The 23,101-nt window shown below is 44.1% G+C and overlaps 1 protein-coding gene across 5 annotated transcripts in view; it reads left to right on the top strand.

Annotated features, from left to right (window-relative positions):
• NRG1 (neuregulin 1) overlaps positions 1-23,101 on the top strand; it is a 264,027-nt gene that overhangs the window by 49,354 nt on the left and 191,572 nt on the right. For 3 of the 5 annotated variants that reach the window (XM_059724577.1, XM_019490785.2, XM_059724576.1), the window contains exons 3-5: positions 3,846-3,970; positions 16,675-16,725; positions 18,582-18,632. In XM_059724577.1, the coding sequence (XP_059580560.1) occupies positions 3,846-3,970; positions 16,675-16,725; positions 18,582-18,632 (227 nt within the window). The remainder of the gene's footprint in view (positions 1-3,845; positions 3,971-16,674; positions 16,726-18,581; positions 18,633-23,101) is intronic. The other 2 variants (XM_059724578.1, XM_059724579.1) reach the window with 1 other exon arrangement.

The following is a 23,101-nucleotide window of genomic DNA, read 5'->3' as shown; positions in this document are numbered from 1 at the left end:
CTTATTGATTTAATTAATCCAGACGGTTCAGAAGAACACTTTCTACATATTAATAATGCCTTACTAAGTTTGAAAGCAGTATCCAACAGACAAAAGTGACTTTTGGTAATTTCAAATTTAACAGGCCAGCTCCTTGCCAGACTACAGAATAGAAAACACTAAGTCACTACCAGAAGGAAATGTCTCCCACAGGTGTGGGATTTCAGAAACATTTTTTAAGAAAATGTAAAATGATCTGTGGGGTAGAATGGGGGTGGTGGACAGTTCAGCTTCCTGAGGAAATCAGCCTCACCCATCCCACACCCTCTCCCACAAGCATCAACTGCAGAAATTAGATGGTGATAATGCTGTGGGAATGGTGCCTCTTGCATTGCACTCAGGACTTGGGTTTCCAGTGTGCGCAGGAGCAGCAGCTTAAAGCACTGTCACCCAACTCTGACCTGACAGCCTCATTTCTGGGACAGATGCATGAGGTAGAAGAGAGGTTGGACTGGATTTATTTTTTCACTCAGTAAAATGATCAAGGTACCAGTACCATGTAGACATATGCTCACCAGTTAGCTACTAAATAGAAATGTTAGTATCAGCTTTGTGTCTGCCTTTAAAATGGCAAAGGTGAGTGACCAGCAGATCACAGATTAGATACCAGTGCCAACATGCTGGCATGGAAGAAATGAATACACAGTCTGGTACTGAGTGGTTATGATAGTTCCAGATACATATGATTAGTTAATGATATCTGTTTAAGTGCCACAGACACAAAGCATTATCTTGGCCTGTCAGTTCATTTTAAAGGGTTCAGGATGTGACACTTTTTGCCTTTGCATAATTGCAGAAGAACCTCAAATAAATATTTTGAATGTCTTGCTTCATCAGAAATAGCTCTTTGAAATGAGCCTGAATGGCCTCTGTCCCAAGCTTGTTTGAAGGCCAGCAGGCTGAGTAATAGGAAAGACTCCTTGGTTGCCTTGCTTTCAGTGAGTGTACCAGTTAATGTTGCCCAGAAATTTTTGGCACTGAACCATGTCTCTTCACCTGCTAGTAAATTATTCCTGCTTCTTCCCACTTCTAATTGCAACATTTAATTTTCTTTCAGTGTATTTCAAAGCCATTGAGAACATTTTTATTTATTTATTTATGATTTGGGGTTGGGCTCAGCTGCCTAAACCACTTGCAGGAAAAGAAATTTCTAGGGGTAGTTATTGTTGTTACTTCCCCTGCAGCAAAACCACTCGGACCCCACGTAGCAGCACCTCAATATTTCAGACTCTTCTGTTTGCTTTTCTTAAATGTCACAGATACCTAGATGCTGGGCAAAAAATGCCAGGCAAAGAACCATCTGCCATGGTGAACTGAAGCACTCAAATAAGCTGGGCTTTGATGCACAGTGTTTTAATACAAGATATTTTCCTCTTTTTTGAGTATGCATACAAGATCGGTATTTTTTTGGGTGCTGTTTCATTTAAACTATCAGTGAGCCATGGTCTGCTCTCAAAAGTTTGAATTTGGTCCTGGTAAGTGCCTATAATACCACTGATGCTATGAATATTTATTTCCTTTCTTATACTTGGAAACTATTACTCTGGATTTTGTACCTGAGAAAAATAGGAAAATACCAGGCATATTAAAATTTCACAGGTAATTTGGCTTTTTTCCCCCATGTCCCTGCTTTCTTCTTTTCTTTTTCTTTTTCTAATCCTGAAATTACAGTTTTTGAACTCAATTATTTTTTCTGGTGGAAGTTATTATCACTTAAAAGTTATAAGAATTAAACCTGAAGTGCTGAGAGTTTGTTCTTCTCTGCTACAAGGGCCTCTCTGATTGTTCTTACTGATACAGAGAAAAGAAAATATACCAGGAAGCTGAAATATGGACAGTGTGCAAACATTAGAGTTGAAGCTGTGGTGGGTGTGTGAAGGGGATCTTTTGAACCCTAGTTTTTACAAAGCTACATAGGCCTGCATCATTCATGTCCAAGTGGTAGGCAGCCCACTTTGTGCAGGTTTCTGACTTGGAATGAACTGCTGAGTTTTGCTACGGTTTTTGCATCACAGGATGCTGCTTTCCTATTCAGCTGGATTTCCTAAGTAATCCTGCACAGCTGATTGAAGAAACAGTGCCTTTTGAAATAAAAACTGAAGCAAATAGCTTGAGCCAGCTCAGTGGTCCTACACGTGGATGTCAGGAACGCAGTCCTGTGAAGTAGCTGGGTCCTACTGTGACCCCTAAATGCTGTACCTTTGCAGTGCCTGACCACTTTTGTCAGTTTTCTGTTCTCACTTCCCCTTTCTTTCCTACCCCTTAGCCCCTCAGAGCCACTATCTACATACTGTGTGAACTCCCACCGGGAAGGGGGAATCAATGAATATATAGGTCCATTTCTTGGCTTCATCACAGGAACCCAACAATGGTCCATCTAATCAATATGTTGATTTACCTCAGCTAAAATGTCAGCCCTTGTATCAGTCTTCCTTCCCTACAATAGTGTCCAGCTTGCCTACAGTTTCTTCTCTTTTAAGTAGCTTTGGTCTAACTCCCAAATGTATCTGGCAAAGCATGATGTTTTTTGCTAAACCATGGGTGCTGTTGTGATACCTCCAGGCAAGGGTACCTTTGTATGGAAATCCTTGAGCTGCCTTCCAGCAGCTGGTAAATACCTGTGAAGTTTCCAGGCCCTGTAAAAGGGACCAGTAGGACCAAAAGAAGCACTGAATAGCTATGATAATAGGAGTATAGTAGCTTAGAGTCTTTCACCTGTTATTTGCAAACACCACTTTAAATCCAGCCCAGGTCAAAAGTCATTACTATTTGGTTCCCATTGCTCAGTGCCTTGAGTCTTGGTTCTGCAGTGACCCCACCAGTGTAAAAACCACCACTTCACTTGGCATTAACTACAAACCACGCTGGTCTTTTAGTTAAGAGCTCAGAGACCTTGTCCTTCAGGATGGTCCCCCAGATGAAGCGGTATGGCAGTCTGGCAAGGCATGGTTAGAAAACCTGTGTGTATTTTACCTGTACTGTTCTTGTTCTGTGGCTGAATAAAGAATATTGTTATGCAGGACTGTCATGCCAATATCCCTTGTGAGCATCTATTCTAATGATGGGTTAGGCAGTAGTAATCTCAGCATCCCAGGACCCAATTCCTTGTCATTTCTTAGGACCAGGCAACATGTCTTATGTAGCTGGGGTCCCACCAGAAGACATTAGAGTGTGCTCCCACCAAATTAACAGGCAGGCAAAAACTCTGCATTTTAAAATTTAATCTTAACACCTTGAAAATGGATTAAATTACATGTCTCTCATGGGGAACAGTATGTAGCCTTATGCAAATTGTTCTGCTGCTGCCTGTAATTTTTGGTTCATGTTGAACAGTGATTTACTAGTGGGGTTGCAGAGGTTGTTTGAGAGTATGGCTTGTTCTTCTCTCATGATTATGTAGTCAGACGTTAGAAACTACAATACTTGAACAGAATTCTGCTACTAGCAACATGACGCTCTGAAAGGATAATGCTGTAATCTGTCTTCATGGTCTCTGAGTAGTTGATCTTTCAGTGTCTTGAACACAAAAGGTTTTTTTTTAATATTTCCATTAACAGCAAAGACTTATTTTTAGCAGGAAGATATAAACAAATGTTTTTTGCTTCACTTCATGAATGTGCCTGGTCTTCAACAGCCTGTAAGGAAGGGATTTTACTTTCTTCCACACCCTTAGTCTTTGTTAATTAACCTGGTTGAGTCACAGAATAGAAGATGGATGTCTTCATTTGGGGAAAAAATGCATTAAGTAATGCAGTGATTTATTATTTGGATAAAGGATGATTTATGTGTCATTTCTGATTCTGCAGGAAGTACTCAGAACTTCACATTTACAGAGCAACGTTGGATGATGCTGGGGAATACATGTGCAGAGTGAGCAGCAAATTAGGGAATGACAGCACCAAAGCCACCATTATCATCACAGACACCAATGGTATGAGATACATATTTATTTGACTGTTGTTTTGAGAAAGGTCTTGCATTAAAACAGCCATCGGGACAAAAGGGCTTGCAGGGAATGAGAGCTTTGTAAGGAAAACAGAGATGAAAGTGCTAAAATGGTGAAAGTAAAAATATATTCAAATAAATTAGTTTTGACACAGCTGTAACATTTTTTAGTGTAATTGGCCATTACTGCACGAACTGAGAAATTTACAAAGTTAACATGCAGAGGTCTGGACAGCATTCAGGGCCCCAGTGTACCAGGTGATGTACAAACATATAATGAGGCACAGGCCCAGTACCACTACCAACAGGCATTAGTCCCATTTATACAAATGGGTAACCATGGCACTGAAAGGTTAATTATTGACATAGTAAGTATGTGGTAGAGCTGGCAGATGGATCCAAATAGTCCCAGTCCAGTACTGTAGCCATGCCCCCCAACCCTAATCCCTTGGTCTTATCTAGGTAATATTGGTAGGGCTACAAATTTGATCCGCTCTCCTATCAGACATTTTTCAGTTGTCCTGATCACTGCCATATTAGGCAAATTATACAATGCAAGTTGCATGATCAGCATTTGGAAGTTATAAATATTCTTTGCTTCCTGAAATCTACTGTTCATCAAACAAATCTACACGGCAGTACCTGAATGTAGATTTGTTTGAGGAATAGTGGATTTCAGGAAGCAAAGAACATTATTGAAAGTAGTTTGAAAGTAAAAGTACTAGATTTTTCAACGCTACTTCTTACTTTATTTTTAGAACTAGCTACAAATGTTTCTGGCAGAATTCAATTGGTTCTTTCGTTATATAGAAACCTTTTAGTACTACTATCTTTGGTTATGAAAATGTGGACAGGTTGCAAGTTGAAGTCTGCTTGTTGAATGTGGTATTTGCTAATAAACATGTTAACTTTCAGACAGGTGGTCTATTGTAAGAAGCAAACAAATCACGGCAAACAAAAAACAACTTCTGTGAGAAAAATGAGATGTGTTTGAAGTTGTCATTGCAATAGGAACTAGGCTTTAGGAATGCATATTTGTTCCACACTGTGCTCTGAAACAGTAGGTATGTGGCACGGCAACTAGAAAATGAAACTAATCTTTGCTGTCTTCATTATAACTCATCAGGCTTTTTGGTTAGTGTACAGTAGTGTAGAGTAATTATTTAATGTACATTCATATAGAATATTGGTATGCTGTTTTAATTTGCATCAGCTAAAGAATACTGAAAACAAAATTCTAGTACTAAAGTTTTATATTAGGCATATAATGTTATAATCACATGTCAAGTTGCTGATTTACAAGATCAAGTAATGAGTTTTTTTTCCCAGAATTATTATTATAAACAAAAGTCAATGACTACTTTTGATTTTTGATTAGCTTGTACACTTGTTTGGTTCTCACAAAAAAAAATTCTTGCTTTATAAATACTTATACAGGAAACATGTTTATCATTTCCCATGCAGCCTGAGTCAGAACTTGAGCACATGCAAGGCAAAACTAGAGACAAAAATAAATACAACATGTATGGACATGGGGACATCCCCCATTTCTTTTCTACACAAGGAATGGTAAAACGATTACGGAATGTGTGTGGGACCTCATTCCTAGACTTAAACTCATTCCTTTCACTTCCAGTTTGGTTATTCTGAATGACAGAAAGGCATTCCTACTGCAGTGAAACAAGATCTTGATGTTGAATTACCATGTCTGTAAGCAATGATGTGTGCATTTGTGTGACATGTAGAGTCTGTCTGATTTTTCTGTGTCTGTATGTATAATATAACTGAGGTAAAACAAAAGCCTAGACACAAATCCCCTTGGACTGGAATAAAGCTTGGACCTCTTCTAAGCTTTACGTCTGGTCTGAACAGGAACCATAGATCTAAGCCTATCAGATATTATGAGGTGATATTAAATAGATAAATAATTCATTATGCCTGTCTGATGCCTTCTCCTAAACTCTGTCTCTCTCTAACAAATGAAACCTCTGAGCTGCTTTGAGCAGCTGCTTGCTGCTGTTTAAAGTGCAGCATGTGGTTGAAATGTTTTTTCTTTTCCCCCAAATGTGGAATTTTCTACCTGAAACTAAGAGCAACATGGACAACATCTGCTGGCTTAAAAGCAAAGGTTCCCTAAGGTCTCGGAGAGCAGAACCCATTCATTGAACATTAACAACCACTGTAACAGTGACCTTCTCACCCCTTCTTCCTCTGTATTCAGTGACCTCTCCCCCTTTCTAGCTTAATGGTAGATTTGGGATCCAAACTCTGTAATGAGCCCTGAAGGAGAGCTATTACTCAGCTCTCATGCTTATCTGTGGTATTCAACTTGCATTATTAATGAGGATAAATATTAATATTTAGCTTCTCTGTACCTCTTTCTACCTTAGTAACCCACTGTCATTGGAGAAGCCTGCTAGCACCCCTCTGTTGTAAGTCAGTGAGATCTAGAGAAACTTATGTATCACTGTGTGGCATCCATGTATGGAGGCTGAGTAGAATTGATGCCTTAGGGTTCATTGCACAAGCTGAATCCCTGACTCACTCACTGTTGGTGGGTATTGATGGCAGGTAGAGACTAAGGCAGCAGTGGCTAGGAGTTGATTTGTTTGTGCCAGCAACAGCATGTGTAAAAGTGACTGAGAACCATTGCTTTAAATATCTACTTTAAATAAAACTTTCACTGCTGGCATCTCTGTGTTTATACAGACTCAGTTTCTCAATCCCGTATTCTTTTTCATTATATTGTAAATTCAGTGATAAAGAATAGCCTTATATAAGTAGCCATGGTGGTAGAATGTGCAACCTTAATTTGGTCCCCTCACACATGTGTTATGACAGTCTTTTATTATGTGATCACATGCTATTATTTTCTGTAGAGCCCCTCAAATTTAATAGATGAGAACTTAGAGCCTAATTTAAAATAAAACTGTGACAGGGGGCAGACTCCCAGGCCTGGTCACAGTGCTGGCCCACCTGCCTATCTTTGGGCATGCCGCCCGCCTTACTCTTCTCCTATGCCTTGTTGTAAAATAATTTGGATTTTAATTAGGCAGGAGGCTGCCCATTGAGCACCCTGCTGTTTGTGGGCAGTAAATGCACAACTCCTACCTTCCCTTTATCGTGTCCCATGCCTCACAGATGGTTCTGTGAGTTGTGCTATGCTCTGGCCTGAGGCTGGGCCCAACTCAGCACAGTATTAGGCCTCTCTCACGCTGCCTGTTCAGGGCCTCACACATACTGCCCCTCTTGCTGGGGCCTCTACCACTCTCCTGCTCTCAGCAGGTCTCTGTCACCCGTGCCACTTACCAGGCCACATTCACCCTGCCCTGCTCCTTTGAGCAACCATGTAGGCCATCAGGCTTGTCTCTGCTCTCCTTGGCTAGCCCTGGTGCAGCCTTTTGGGCTTCTCCCGCAACCCTCATCTGTGTGGTGGCCCAGCAATTAACTAAACACTGAGCTAACTCTGCCCCTGGCCTCTCACCAGGTAACCCAACACACTGGTTTCCTAAGTGGGGCTAGTGACTCACCCCTTCGACTCGTGGCTCTCTCTATGATGCCTCACTCAGCCTCAAGCACCTGAAGGCTTACTTGGGCCTCCCCACTCACCCCCGTCTCCCTAGGGCCTCAACACACTTGCCCCCTCTCTGGGGCTCTCCATAGTCGCCCCCACTCTGGGGCTCAGCACATTCATCCCCTCTCTGGGGCCTCAACTTATTCGCCCTCTCCCTGGGGCACTGGGTTCTTCCATCCCTACAGGCTCAGGTACCACTCTCATGGGCGCGCCTGGCCCTACTCCCCTCCGATATTATTAACCCACTGGTTGTGGGGACTGGGATTTTGAAGTGCCCCTACCCACCTTTCACTGGGGAGGTAACTGGCCTGGCATTTCTGGGGGACTGTCTCACCACAGGCAGCCCCACCAGACCACCTTTCCCTGGCAGGGTGCAGTTTTCAGTCCTACCCAGGACCAGGAGTCTCTTGTCATCCCCAATAGCTCGTGCCTTTACCTCCAAGATGTTCCTTGAGCAGCAGTGCAGCCAGGTGTTGTTGCTTCCTCAGCTGCTGGCAGCAAACTGCTGCCCCAGCCCTGAGAGGCAGGATCTTACAATGGCCATCTCATCAGGGCTGGCCTGCAACCATCTGCTGCCTGCTCTCCTCCTTAAAGTGGCAGACACCAAAGGTGCGCTGCCACCCACCTTCCCCCTTAAAAATGGTTCCTGGGGCAGGGTTTCCCTGCTGCTCACAAATCAGGCTCACTCAAAAGCCCTTAAGTGGTGAGTTCCCTACTGGTGCTTGCCACACACCTTCCCCCTAAAAAAATAACTACCCGGGGGGGTCTCCTGGCTACCTTCCTTGCAGGCACTTCTCCAGCCTGCTGCAGCCCACACTAACTAGTGAGCACCTCAGTTGTGCTGTGCCACAAACATATTCAAAGCAAAGTCCCTGGTGGGAACCCCAAGACTTACACTTCTTCCAAGCATTTGGGAGTTACCCTTGGTCAGGGTCCCTACCTTTCATACTGACAGCTGTGTAGGAGAAGACTGCCAGCTGGGAAAAGTGTCCTCAGGTCTTTGCTAGAGAATGTGTATGGTTTGGTGTTCAAGGACTGCACTGAGTGTTCAGGAATAGCTATTATCCATCCCACCTCTTTCTGGAAATTCACCACATACTTATCAGATATGTGGCCTCACTGCTGACATCTGTGCTTTACATGGTATTTTATTTTCTTAAATGTTTAAAATATCCCAGGCACACATGACATGAGTATCTATCTGAAAACATCCACAACATTCCAAGTGCCTGATACATCTGCCATTTAATTCTGTCTCCTGTAATCTAGATTGCTGTAATATTCCCAATTTGGTTGCCCTGGCAATTAGTGCTCAAAAATGGGGCTATTTGCTTGCTTTATGGGACAGAAGCGAATGTGTCAAGTTAAGCCCACCTTTTGCAACCTGTCCCTGCTGTTTAGAAAGCCAGTGTTCTAGGTATACCTCAATCCAAGTGATAGAGCTGTCTTCTCTTACAGTGGATCCTTGCCCAAGGGAAAAGGCTGGGTGGGATATGGCCTCTCTTAATTCTCATGCTCTTTCTTGTTCACTGATGGAACTCTGTTCTTGTGAAGGTCAACCAGAAATCCATTACTGGTTCTTTTTTGGGGGAGGGTTTGAAAGCTCTTTTTATAGTACTTGGCTATTTTTAATTGACGCTAGGTCTACTCCTTATGTTTTTACAGACGCTCTGTCTTTAGTTTTTCTCATTCACTTTTCTAGCTTGGAATTAGTGCTTGTATTTGGGTTGGTTTCTCATTGTCCTTCTTATTCCCTGCTGCCAGATTGTGCGCTATATTTGTCTGGATAGGACTTCTCTTAGATATAATTTTTCTGGTTTTTAGTGAAAAGAAGCTGCATTCTCCTTTTGGTGCCTACCAGTCATAATGACTTAAAACATCTATTCTGGTCTCCTAAAATTTGTAATTAAAATAATTTGCTTGCAGGATATAAACTACCTTCTTATTTTGCCACCTTCCTTTTCATGTGCATTCCCTTTAGAAGGACTGTAATTGAGGTCAGCAGAGATGCATGAAGTTATTTTGGAGATGTATAAATAAAGAACACTGAGGTTTGGCACTTTACATTAATTACTTTCCACATAGTCATTTGGTCATTTTTCGCATGTAAAGGTGTTTTGCAGCATGTTTGTTTTGTGAATTTTATCATATTTTTAAGAAACTTAATAACTCCAATGAAGCACATCACCAGGCTTGTGTGAGCTAAGGCCAAGGTTGCGGTGGAGCTGTGTTGCAGTACTTATTTACCAAAATCCCCATGTCTATATATAAAGTGACCTTATTTCTAAAGGTACAGAACCCTCTTCATCTTCCATTGACCTTGACCTTAGTCCATCACAATTTGAAAACATTGCCTAAAATCGTCATTTCCTCAAAGTGCTTCATTCTTCTTTAGCTAGCATAATTTCAGCTTTGACAGCAGTGTTGGCAGGAGTGTGAAACTTATTACATCCCAATTGAATCTACTACCTATCTGTCTTTTAATGTTAGTCAACAATAGATGCCTGAAAGGAAGGCAAATAAAAACAATCAAAATCATCTCAATCAGTATAAAACCCTATGATGCACTTGGCCAGCTGTACAATACTTTACACAGAAGAAAAATCCCTTCCTACCCATCTATTGATCTGTTTGAGATTAGATTAGAGCAAGAGGTGAAATTATCTGTCCTTTTTCATAAATACAGTTACCTTGATCTTCAGTATTTTTCAGATGTTATCCTAGGAATTATGGGACAGATTCTTAACTGTGTGTATCAGCATGCCTGTATGGAAGCCATAGGAATACAGCTAAAGAGTTGAATCTAACTTCGTAAGAATTTTGTTATGGTGCAATTTGAGTTGGAAGAGGAATAGTACTACCCCAGCAACTCAAGAATGGATGAGGTAGGAAGGGAACTATGAACATAGTTATTCAGGGTGAAGAAAATGTGAGAGAGCAACTTCTATTCCTTTGGACAGCTTTTCAGTGATTAAAAGATTAAAGAGTGACCACAGCAATATCTGTCGCAGAATTTTCTCTAGGAGCTTGGATTAGGACGTAGATCTTTACAAACATCAAGAAACATGACTTCAAAAGAGCAATTAGAAATACAAAGATATAGTATTTGTTCCATTTTGGATCTTCCAGAGACATGACTCACATTAAATATGACTGATCTATCAATCCCAGAGAACTGCAGACAAACCCAAATGGATGACTAGCTCAACTTCTCAATAATAAATAAATAAAATAAAGATGTGAACGGAAAGGTCATTGTGGCAGTAGATGAGTAATAAATCTACCATTAATCATTTGAATAAAATATTTAATAACAGTATCATTTTGCTACATGGTCCATGAAGGCCAACATGTGGAAAGAAAGTATCTGAAATATGACAGACAGATTCAGAGTAATCCCTGAATGTCTAGATATTTTCCTTCCTATCCATTAGGTATTGTTTCACATTTAGGGATATGTACTGTAGCTGTACTAATGGCTTCTATATGAGGAGAGGACAACTAAGAGCTGTCTATCTAAAGTACTTGCATGGCTCAATTCCTAAGCACCATGTGAACTTCTCTGTAGATAGCCTTATCTACAACCTTGTAAGATTTAAGGCCTGTTACAAAGACAGGGGATTTCTCCAAATATCTAGTTAGGAGCAAGTCTTTGGTTGCTGCTTGGTCAGTCCTTCCTATTTTACATAAAAATTCTGTATGTTTTTCCTTTTGGTGTTATTTGGGGGATGAGGGGAATCCCTGAGCTGCTGCTTGGCTCTGAATAGTTTTACATAAATGGATGCTGCTCTATGAAGAAAAGCAAAGGACATTGGTAACTTAGCCTGCTGACTGACCCTTTCATTGTTATTTGCCACTTTTCATTATTTGTGGCTAGCAGTACTCTTGTTCTGAAGGCACTAGAATTTTATTGGGGAATGGAACAAGAGAGAAAAAAGGTAGTATCTTACAAAACAGTAGATGAGTTTACCAGTCAGCACATCCTATGCTGATGGCCAGGCATTCTCCCTAAGGCCTGAGAAAATGACTCCTGAAAATGAGGCCTATGGCCTCACTAAATGGAGCACCAACACATATGTAATAGTGACAGTGGTCTGACACTTAGGCTGTGTTTTGGGGTCTGTCCTGGTACTAGTACATGGGTGTGCCTGAAAGTGTGGTCATTGGATAAGGCGCCATCTTAAACCTCTGCAAAACAGGGTAGCAGAAAGCTGAGTTAGTGTTATAAACACATCTCTGCCTAGCAAAGCATCTCTGTGCTGAAGTTCAGGGACTTTGAGTCCTGTCAGTAGCCAAGACTAAGGCCCAGGCTGTCTCTCCCCTGAGGGCTCTAGCAGCTTACTTACAGGCCTGAATCAATGCCAGTGACATTAATGGAAGGCTTTCCATTGAGTTCTGCAGACTTTGCATCAAGTCCAGATAGACTAAATAGATAGTGGCTGCCAGGGCATGCTGAGAAATACTCAAAAACTGAAGCAATACTCTGGGTCAGTTAAGTGTCTCTGAAAAAGAGGCATCTCAAGAACAGCAGCATCCAGTCATGCCTCAAGAAGCAGTCTACTTCAGCTCTGCTCAAGTGTTACAACAACACTTATTGTCCATACAGAGTCCTCATACAGCAGAGTGAGCTCTCTTCTCTCAGCAGTCCAAGTACAGCTTCTATGGATGCAAATACTTATCTGGTTCAGGGCAAGGCAGTTGCTTTGCGCTGTTGTGTCCTTTCTGGGCTCTTTACTTCCTTGCTAAGGGGAGCAAATCTAGGTTAGAACTAATTGGAGAACTAGGAAAATGGGAGTGGTGGACTGCAACGAGCTTCTCAGAGGGACCTCAGAAAAAAATCACATGCCCTTGCCTTGGCAATTTGACATGAGGAACGAAAGCAGCAACAGGCAAACATTTCTACTTCCACTCTCTTTGAAGTTAGGTGCTCCCTAAAAGAGAGGGCTGTGAAGGTTGGGGAGCAGGGGGGGATGGATACATTAAGGATGTATAAAGTTTGCGGATTTTGAGCTATTGATGTTGATGGAGACCAAGATTGGGAGAGGGCCCAAAACTGTTTATTTCCAAATCACCAGATTCTTACAGCACTGGAGGTACCACTAATGGAAACTTGTTGCTGTTCTTCTGCCTCAGGCAAGTGTTGACAGCCATCTTGAAGCAGCCCCTTTCCATTCTTCCTCAGCTAGTTGTCTGTCGGTGTTTTATTATGGGATCCCAATTTTTCTCTTGTTGGTGTAGTATGCAGTACTTAATCAGCAGTAATAAACAAGTTGGCTAGGGAAAGACATTAAAAAAATCCTGAGCCTGAATTGATTCAGTCTTTACAGATTAGTCTAACCTGCAGAGAGTGAACTGGTTTGCACATGGATAGACGTTTGACACATGCTTGTAGTGGCTCAAGCCAGAAGCCTAGGGGTGCTAGAGCAGCCCTCCCTTCCACAGGGAAGCTGAGCTGAGGATGAGGACCATGGCCAGGCCCAGGCAGGCCCACCCCAGCAGCTTCCTGACAGCTAGGAGCAATCCAGGCACATGGGGCTGCCCCCCCTCAAGAGGGGAACTCCCTTTCCCTCACCGCTGGTGCTGGCAGGGGGGCCAAGTTTGGTGCTGGTGGAGGCTCTTCTCCTTCTTCCTCCCCCACCTGCAGTGGGGTGGGGAGGGAAGCTCTGTGAGGCTGCCTGGCCCCAGAGGGGGGCTCTTCCCCCTGCTTCTCCCCTATCTCTGTGGGGTGGGGAGCAGGGGGCTGTATGGCATGCTGCCCAGCCCCAGAAAGCGACTCTTCCCCCCCCTTCCTCCCCCAGGGCAGGGGGAGGCTCTGTTCCATGCTAGGGGGGGACTCCTCCTCCTCCTCCTCCTCCTCCTCCTCCTCCTCCCCCCAGAGGGGCAGCGGGAGCATGGAGCTCAGCTGGGCCAGGTGTGGGTGTGAAGGAATGTGGGAGGTGTAGGGACCCCCACACACTCCCCACATGGCATGCAGCCCCCACTGCCTGGAAACAGCAGCAGGCGGGGCGGTCAGGGTGCTCATGCCCAGCGCAGGTACAGCTCCGGCTACTGCTGCATTGGGGGAGGAAGTGAAGCCTGCCTTATCCCTCAGGCTCTGCTCCCTGAGCCTGCAGTGGGGGAAGCCCTGCACTGGAGCCAGCTGCTGTCCCTAACTCCCCACTGTGCAGGTCCCGCACTCTGCCGGGAGGGGAGGGAGCCCCACTCCCTGCTTCCCTGTAGAGTCCAGCACCAGGCTTCCCAGATGCAAGTGCAGAGCTGCAACAGGTGATGCACACCATGGGGGGGGCCCTACACCCCACACATTCCCTAACACCCTACATACCCACACCCTTCCCAGCTGAGGTCTGTGCTCCTGCTGCTCTTCTGGGGTGAGGAGGCGGAGGGGGAAGAACTCCCTCACAGCATGGCACAGAGTCTCCCTCTGCCCCCCCGCCCCTGCTCTGGGGCCTGGCAGCATTGCATGGAGCTCCCCTACCCCCCCTCCCAACCCCATAGCAGCAGGGGGGAAAAAGGGGGAGGAGGAAGAGTCCCCATCCAGCACCTCACCGAGTCCCCTTCCTCACCATGGGGGGAGGAGGAGGAGAAGGAGGTAGAAGAGTCCCCCCCAGCATGGAACAGAGCCCTCCTCCCCATACTGCAGGACAACCAACCCAGCATGGCCCTGTTAAGGTGAAGGGCGCAGGGAGAAGGATTAATTCCTCCCTCCATCTCTTCCCTGTGTCTGGGGTCTGGCAGCTCTAGGGGCCACGGCTGCAGCCCCCTCCCCTCTGCTCCCCCGGAGACGGGCTGACTGTGGCTGTGGTGGAGGAAGAGGCGAAGGAAGGAAGAATTAACCCCATTCCTGTCCACTTTGCCTTAACGGGACCATGCCAGCTTGTGTCTCAGCTAGGGCTGGTCTCTGCTCCGGCTAGAGAGCAGAGGGATGGGGTCAGCTCTGTGGTTGGAGCAGAGAGCCCCACCCAGCCCAGAGAGCATGCCGGGATGCTGGAGGTGTCTGGTTTATCTTAAACCAGCAAGGGATCTGGGACAGACATTGCATAAACCAGTTTGAGCCAAATCAGTTTAGTCTGATACTACATTAAACCAGGTTCATCTCAAACCAGTTTTGGCCATTTCGAAACTGGTTTATATAGTACTGAATGTCTGCCCTGTTACAGGTTTAAACTAGTTTCTGATCACTTAAACTAGTTTATGTGTAATGTTTGTCCTTAGCTATTATGTTTTACCTTTGGAGATATTAATGCTGCTAACAGTACTTGGTATTGTGTGACTTTTCTCCCCATTTGCTGAACATGTTCTCTGAAGCATTTCCGAGGCAGGAGCCTCGAGATAAACAGTCTGCTTCAAATGAAACTTGCCATCTGCATTCTTGCAGGCAGGCACTGAGCTCAACTGCTGCCATTGAGCTGGAGGCAGGAACAATGAGACATGCTCCATCAGCTCAGCACAGTCACCAAGTGGAACAGTTTCTTTAAGAGAAAAAGAAAATGTTCCTCCAGTACTGCCTGATGCTGAGACATCTCAGCTGCCAGGCCTTTTCCCATATTGTGATTGAGAGGTTAATTGCTATACAGCAGTGCAGTCTTCATCCCTGGCAAGCAGCATAGGTCCTTGCCAGTGATCAGCTATGCATCTCCAAATTCCATGACCTTCTGCACTGAAGTTTGACCCTCAAATCTGTGTTATACTGATTTTCAAATTAATCACTGCTACAAGAGAAAATCAGCATAGTTAGGTAGGGGTTTGGGTTTTTTTAAAATTAACAAAATAATGCTGGGCTAAATGTCCAAATAAAATCAGTACATTTCCCAAAGAAATCTAGGTCAAAAGAAAAAGAAAATCCAAACAGAAGAGGCTATGATGGGGTGAAAGATGAATGGTTGTGAACACAGAAGTCCTTACAATATACTTAACTGGGGGCTACTCTGAAGTAAGAATGAGTCTGGTCAAATTCATTTCCAACCACAAGTTGGAAAACTGAGTCTCAAATGCCTTGAAGGAACATGGCGGAAGGACATTTATTCTGCTAAGTAAGAGATTTTTACCATTTCTTTGCTAAGATCTAGAATCAGAAAATGAAGGAGTATTCATTTTGTCAGAAGGACTTGAACTTGCAGATAATTTTTTGAGCAGTGTGACAAGACTGACCAACTAACAGGAGAGGGAGTGACTGCTGATCCTTCAAGTCATTCAGAAAGATCTTACTTCGGATGCCCTGAAATAGCTGTCTGAGTCCTTTCCTCAAGCACCTCATGGAGCCTTCTGGATTTCTTTCATTTGATCTGCCAGAGCTTTTGCCTTAAATTCTAGGTCAGGATGTTTCTGTCACTTCTTAAAATGATGGCATTTGTGACTGTTCTCCTTTTCAGACCTCTCTGTAGCTACTGTGTTGCCAATAGAATTGTAGCATATGATCATCACCCCTGTAACTTGGTGCATTTACCAGAACTGTGACATCAGTGCTGAAATATGGGCTGAGAGATGTTCTGCTCTCCATTACATAGTGGGCTGTGCCTAGACTATGTGGTTTCATTGCAATGAAGAAGGTTTGCATAGAAACTTTATTCCGCTTTTGTGCAACAGAAATATTGTCTTTCAAAGGAGAGTCTTCAGCATCTGTCACAAATATGATTTGGTTTGTGCATGTGATTTAGGAGATTTCCATAAAATGGATATATTTATCAGCAAGTCCAGTACAATAACTTTTGAAAATCTGATTGCTTAGAGGCATGAGACGTAATACCTATACTGAGGTCTTCTATAAACATGGACATTTGCATGATTTCCTGCTGCAACTGATTCATTAATCCCAGAGAAGAATGCAACTTCAACAACAGAGTAATTATAGTAGCTGGGTCAGAGGGAGCTGGTTTTCTCCTTCAAGCCTTAGCTATATAGATTGTCCTGCATTTCTTCCCAAGAAGAGCTTTTTATGAATAGGTCAGTTGCAACATGCCTCCTTGCCCCTTGAGGCTGAAGGCTGAGCTTGCTTTTTAGAGCTCTGTTTTTTTATCTTGGTCCTTTCTTAACAGATGAACCGCTTTTATGGCTTAGCATGAGTTCAGGATCTTCGGAGCCCAACTTGTAATTTCCCTGTGACCCTTTATGTTTTGCAGAGCACATCAGCAAGATAACAGTTTCAACAGAGGGGACAAAAACTTCCTCACGTAAGTTGAGTTAAACAGACTCTCTCTCTCTCCCCCTTCAGCCAGGTCTTTGGATCTTGGTCTGCTCTCTAGCTCATCCTGCATATAATTTACCTGCAACTGGAGCGTCTGCGTGTGGGAGTAGCAACCCAGGTGCTGGACTTGTATTAGGGATGATAACACTGTGGTAAACTGCGTCCTGCTTGCCCTTCATTTCGTGACTTAAAAACACTCACAAGCAATGAGCAAGAGGCAAAGCTAGCTCTTTTTTTCCATCCCTGAGCTGTATATGTTGTCCTGCTCACTGCAACAGGTATTTTGCCACAGTTCAAGTGACCATTTCTGGGGTCACAGGTTACTCAGAGAGATCTGAGCATGCCCCCAGTGGTGCCTATTTTCCATTCTCACAAAGATGGTAATCCTAGCTATCACCTATTCAGCTCTGTCAACCATTACAGAATTCTTTCACTGTTTTAGAATATTTAGAGTTTCATGCACCATACAGAAATATTCATAGCTGCAATTATCATTTGGCTAGCACACCATTTTTCCTCTAACGACTGGAGCTGGATTGGTGTGCAGTACTCCTGTATGCCCTGCCAAGATCTGGTCACCTAGAAAAATAGCTTTAATAGCTTTGGTGATGAAAGAACTTGCAGAGTGACCTTAATTTTGAAAAGGTTTTCCTCTGCATGATTATTCCTTTGGGACATGTTATGAACAGCAGAAGAATAGCGATTTCATCTAGTTTCCTAGTGTGCACCTGGTATCTGATTTAAGGTTTCTATGAGGAATATGGCAGCATGTTAGCCTACATCATGGTCTATTTTGAACCTCCCTGATACATCCTCAGGGCTATTGTTAACTGCTAAGAGTTCCTTGGTTCTGTCTTCTTCACTTTGATTGCATGGCACTTTGTGGTGCTGTCACATATAAAGCACTCTGTGCAGGTTTTGTCATCTTGCCTTCTAGCTGAGGTTGCTGACCTGTACCCTTTGTAGCTGACTTCTTTGCTCATGTATGACTCTATTGCCTGGGGCCCTGGAAGAGTAAAACTCTTGCAATCCCCAAATGCACGCTGTGATTTTGTTGCATGTGCTCTGGTTTTGTACCTTCTGGCTCGAAAAACTCAATCTTGATTTTTTCCATTTAATTGAATGCAGTATTGGTATAAACTTATATTTCTGCATGCTATCCTAGTATGACTCATCTCTCAGCTGGTTGCTTTAGCTGACCTAAACATTAGCAATTCCTTTTAGCCACTTTTGAGTCTGCTTTTCTATCTTCTTTCTTTTCACTAAGAAAGAAAACTGTCCTGTCACTGAATAAAGTTTTATTCCTGAGCATATCCATCTTTTGTCACTTCATGGCTATGCTTCTTTTCAGTCATGAATATGTGTAAAACTGGCAGAACTTCTGGTCTCTGCTCTTTCGAGTCCCTAAGCATAGGTGTTATTTCACTTAGCAGAGTCTTGACAGCCCATTTGGCAGTGATCTAGAGGAGTACTTGCATAGGGTGGTTCTTTGTTCAGTATGAGGGACAGAATGGCCACTTGAAGATCCACGTGCTTTCTGGCTTGTCCCTGATGATGTAGGAAACAGCTGAAAACCCTGTAGCCATCATTGCCAACTTTCTCTTTGGCTTCCCTCTAAGGACAATGGAGCATATTTTGCAGTGATTGATTATTCACAGTGTGCCCAGGACATGTTGAACTGAGTTCTCTGTTCTCTGTTCTCTGGGGCTATCATTCATTATTCTTGCCTTCAGTGGATTTCTTCTTCAGGAAAAAAAGAAAAAGAAAAAGAAGACAAGCTCAAGATCTCCCACTATGATGTAGTAGCCTTATGACTTTGTTGTTACCTTCTCTTTATTGCAGAGACTATGCCTAGGATACAAGCTTCAACAGAAGGAACAAACACCTCCTCCTGTGAGTATGGATGAGCAAATTTAAAACTTTACTTAAAGTTACTGTCCAGGTATATATTCTGCTCCCTAATGTCATGTCTTCATAATTCCCTCCCATTCCCAGTTCTGGGTCTACCACTGTAAAAATGAGCTCCACCTACCCAGGTGCCCCAGAGACTGCAGATTAGGTGAAATAGGTAGCTCTGTATGCTTGCTCCAGGTTCTCTGATTAAGAGACCCTGAGAACAGAATGTGATGGAAGGTTCAGGTCCACCCTGGGCCACTTGAGGCTGCCACTCAGCCATCTACTCTGTCTAATTGCCAGCCATTGGTGGACCTACGTGAGAATGAGTGAGTGGGGCTTATTCTGTCAGGTGGTGGCCTGAGATTGGGGAGATGCCATAGACACATGGTGTAGTTCAGTAAATGTGCAACTGTGCTTGCCCCAGACAAGGGATTGCTGATCTGCAGCATCACCTACTGCACCTGGTATAAATGCATCTGGTAGAATTAAAGCCTACCCAGCCTGTGGGGCCAATCGTGTTGTTCTGGATTGGTCAAAAGGTCACAGGCAGCCAGTTTAAAGGCAGGTGAACCACTCTGGAACCCTCTGCTTGTAATTTCTCCACAGGGAAGGAAGGTCACTAGCAAGCATTGAGCAGCTCCTATGCCTTCCTGCCTGTAGAGTTGCTGTGGCCGGAATGCACTGTGCTCCAGCTCTCCCCAGCTGGATTATGATCCTAAGGATTTCCCCTTTGGGTCCTTTGCAACTGGCATACGTTAAGAGTTTCTCAGCTTTCCTCCTTTGTTCCAGGCTGGCCTGGTTGGAGGCAGGGACACAATCCATTTTGTAAAGGCAAGTACTGTGCCTTTACTGCTCTCCCTGGGTTCCCACAGCCAGTGCAAAGATCCTCCCTCCCCTTGCAGGGCAGAGGCATTTAGAGAAAGGACACCAGGTGGTCAGAGCCCACCACAGTTGGTCCTGGGACTTCAGGAGTAGCTAAGACAATGGGGGAGGTAGGGCCTCTTCCTCCTTCCTGCTGTACTGAGGTTGATTCAACTCTTGCAGTGTTTTATATGAGCTTTGCTTTCATGAATATCGTGTGCCTCCCAAGGCTGGTGGGGTACAGCGACTGCCCGCAGGCGGTGGCGTGGCAGCGGTGAGCTTCCGCAGGTGGCTGCAGTGGTGTTGGCAGCAGGGGAAGGGGAGCTGGTGAGTGCCGACTGGCAATTAGCGACCACCCGCAGATGACATCAGCGGCAAGGGGGCTGGGGGGGGTGGCGAATGGTGTCCGCCTGCAGGTGCTGCCAGCAGCCAATCTCAGGGGGTGCACCGCCAGTCTCAGGGTGCAAGTGCATCTGTGTGCACCCCCTATGCATTGCCAATGTTTGCTTTCATAATCACATGTGCATCCCTGAGGGCCACAGTTTAGAAACAGGCCTGTAGCCTGTTCGACACCCCTGAGCCAAACCTTTCAGGCCAGGAAAGGCATTTCATAATATGCTATAGTATTACCTTGTTGATTAAGTGGACTGGCAATGGGTGTCAAACTTGACCTGGGCCAGATTCAGACTGCAGGGGCTCCTCCCGAGCTGGATCCACAGGGCTTGCAGCAACTGCGGTGTGGCTGCATTCAGGCAGCAGCATGAGTCTGGGGCCAGGTGGTAGTGTGTAGCATGGAGCTGCTTTTGAGTGGCAGCACAGTTCGGGGGCCCAGCAGCACAGGTTTGGGGGTGCACGGTGGCACACGGCTGCACTCGGGCACCAGTGTGGCTCTTGGGGCTGCTACCAATGGCAGTGTCCATCAGAGTCTAGGAACCCTGAACTCTGCAGCAGACAACCTCACTTGCCAACTTCCAGTAGACTACCTGAAAGTTGGCTGGAATAGTTCTGTGGGCCAGATCCAGCCCATGGGCCACATATTTGACATCCCTGGGCTAGAAGAACCAGTGGCCTTATCTCTCATGACTGCTCCAGTGTTCTGACAAAATGTACTGTGTATACTATTGCAACCTATATATAGCTGCCCTTAATTCACATTTAATGACTATTGCAGCAGCAAAATATGGAATTTTCAAAGCCAGCCCCTGGGTATGGAACTCAAATTATCTGTCATTCTTAAAATGATGAAACATAAGATTTATGCTTGCAGATTTTTCTAGCTATTAACTTGATTGGTGCTTTTATCTAATGTGTCAAGGGAACAAAAGAATTTAGGACCTAGTAAAAAAAACTTTCTGCCTGCCTTCAAGGTGAGAAGAATACATGGATCTTACCTATTTTGTTATATAATGGCAAGGTAAAAAGGCAACTTATGTGAAAGTCATCCCCAGTACTGTTTACAAATCTCTCTTCTTCAAGTTTTTTGGGCTAAATATGCTCTTTTGTACACTGGTATAAATAGGGTCTCTCTCCATTAAGGTCAATAGAATTATACAGCGTTCAGGTGGTGAGAGAGCAGAATGAACCACTGCCTTGCCTTACATAATCAGAATGCCACCAGATGGGAATGGAAGCATTTTACCCACATTTTTGTATAGATGTGAATGTCTGTACCAGAACACTGGGGGAATTAAGCCCCATTCATGTGAAGAAACTAGTGGGGGCTCTTCTAGATTCAAAGGTGCCTTTTTTACAACAGTTGTTGTGAATGTGGTACAATAAGAGGTGTTTGCTTCCACCACTCATAAGGAGACTTGATGCTACTTCAGAAAACATGCCTGCAATGTCACCAGCAGGAAACACATGGAACAACCTCAGAACAACAGAAAAATTATATAGGAGCGCTGTCCTAGATTTTCACAAGAGACACAGGACTTTGGGGTGCTTCCTTTTTTGGATCCCATATTCAGATGCCTTTACGGACCTGGGTATTCTAGCTGCCAGGTGCTTACCAGCATATCTTTCTAAAAAACTGCATTCCTTTCAGTGTCCCAGTTTCAGACACTGAAAAATTGAAGGCCCCCTCAAAGTCTAGTCCCTTTATCCTAATGTTCATTTAGAGCTGTTGGAAAGGACATGAGTGAAATGACTGTCATGATAATGAAATCCACAAGCTTCTAGAAGTGGCTGACGAGTGAATGGCTGACAAGTGACAAATGGTCAGGAAATCGAAACAGGGAGGAGGAAATTCATATCTCAGACCAGCTCATGTTGTGTGTCATCATGCAAGGATCCATGGGTGACAGCACTCACAAAATGGAGTAGCTGCAAATACCCGAATGCAAAGTATATCATACTTTTAGGATGTCTTAATATTGAAGTCCAAATGATAACTTACATATTTCTTGTTGGGGAAGCATGTGCAATAGAATTTTCCATGCTGGATCTCATGAGTGAAGTGAGCAGAGCACTAGTAATTGGAGCCTCATATGCTATTATTAGCAAGAGCTGCAGAGGTCGTTCTTAAGCATGTCTGAGCAGCAAGTGGATAGAAGTAATTTTTCTTCTGTGTCTAGGACTGCAGTGATCTGAAACAAATCCCTCAAAACTTGTATATCTTTTCTGTGCAGCATAGCTGAGAGAGAAGTAATTGCAAACTTTACTCTAAGATGACTCAGTCCTTGGTTTCACATGCATTTAGTTAATGGAGCACACAAAACTAGAATGTGGCCATCATAGTAACATTAAAAGAATTGCTAAAAAAAAATGTTTTGCTTCCTCACTGTGACAGTCAAAAATGATGTGCATGTTTGCCCTGATTTTCTAGAGCAGTGCCCAAAAAGCGATTCTTGCTCATAATGTAGAGTATATAAATGCAATAATTCTAAAGTAATGGATTGGCAGGATGCTGTGCTTTGGTGTGCAGAACCTTGCATGAGAAGGGATGCAAATGTTGCTAAGATCTGTGCAGAAGGAGATGTGGATGGTCACTGGACATTGCGTGTTCCTTTAGGAGCCTCTTCATATGCTTTATCAGTGGTGAGCAGGGATCGTGGTTTTCTCTGTTAAAATTGCAAATTCTCTGATAAAAATCGCAAATTCTCTGAAATAAAAAAATCCAACATCCATGATTAAAATGAAATGTCACTAATATATATATATATCTATCTAGAGAGAGAGAGAAAGGCGTCAATTGAACACAATGTTTTATTGATATATTTACATTTTTAAATCAATTTGGAAGCCTTACAGTACCTCAGTTGTTATAATAAAATAAATTCTGAATGCCTATACATTTTGGTGTTTGATTTTGGGTTTTTAATCATTGAAAATCAGAGCTCCCCCTGCCCCCTTCGCTCACCAGAGCGCAGGTCTGGGCCCCTCACTCCCCACCCACAGACCCCCTCCCCAGCCTGCTGGAAGGGGCCCCCAGCTGCCAGGGCTATGGGGCCAGGGACCCAGGTCCACAGCCCCTTGCCCCCCTACAGCAGTGCCCAAGCCCTGGCTGCTGCCCATGAGAGGCAGCAGCTGTTGCAGCAGAGCAGAGCACGGGAGCCTGGCTCCCCCTACCCTGTAGGTGGCACAGCCAGAGCAGAGCCTGTGCAGGG

The sequence above is a fragment of the Alligator mississippiensis genome, chromosome 3, assembly GCF_030867095.1.
Source record: "Alligator mississippiensis isolate rAllMis1 chromosome 3, rAllMis1, whole genome shotgun sequence".
Classification (NCBI taxonomy): domain Eukaryota; kingdom Metazoa; phylum Chordata; order Crocodylia; family Alligatoridae; genus Alligator; species Alligator mississippiensis.
This window is presented reverse-complemented; position numbering and strand designations above follow the sequence as displayed.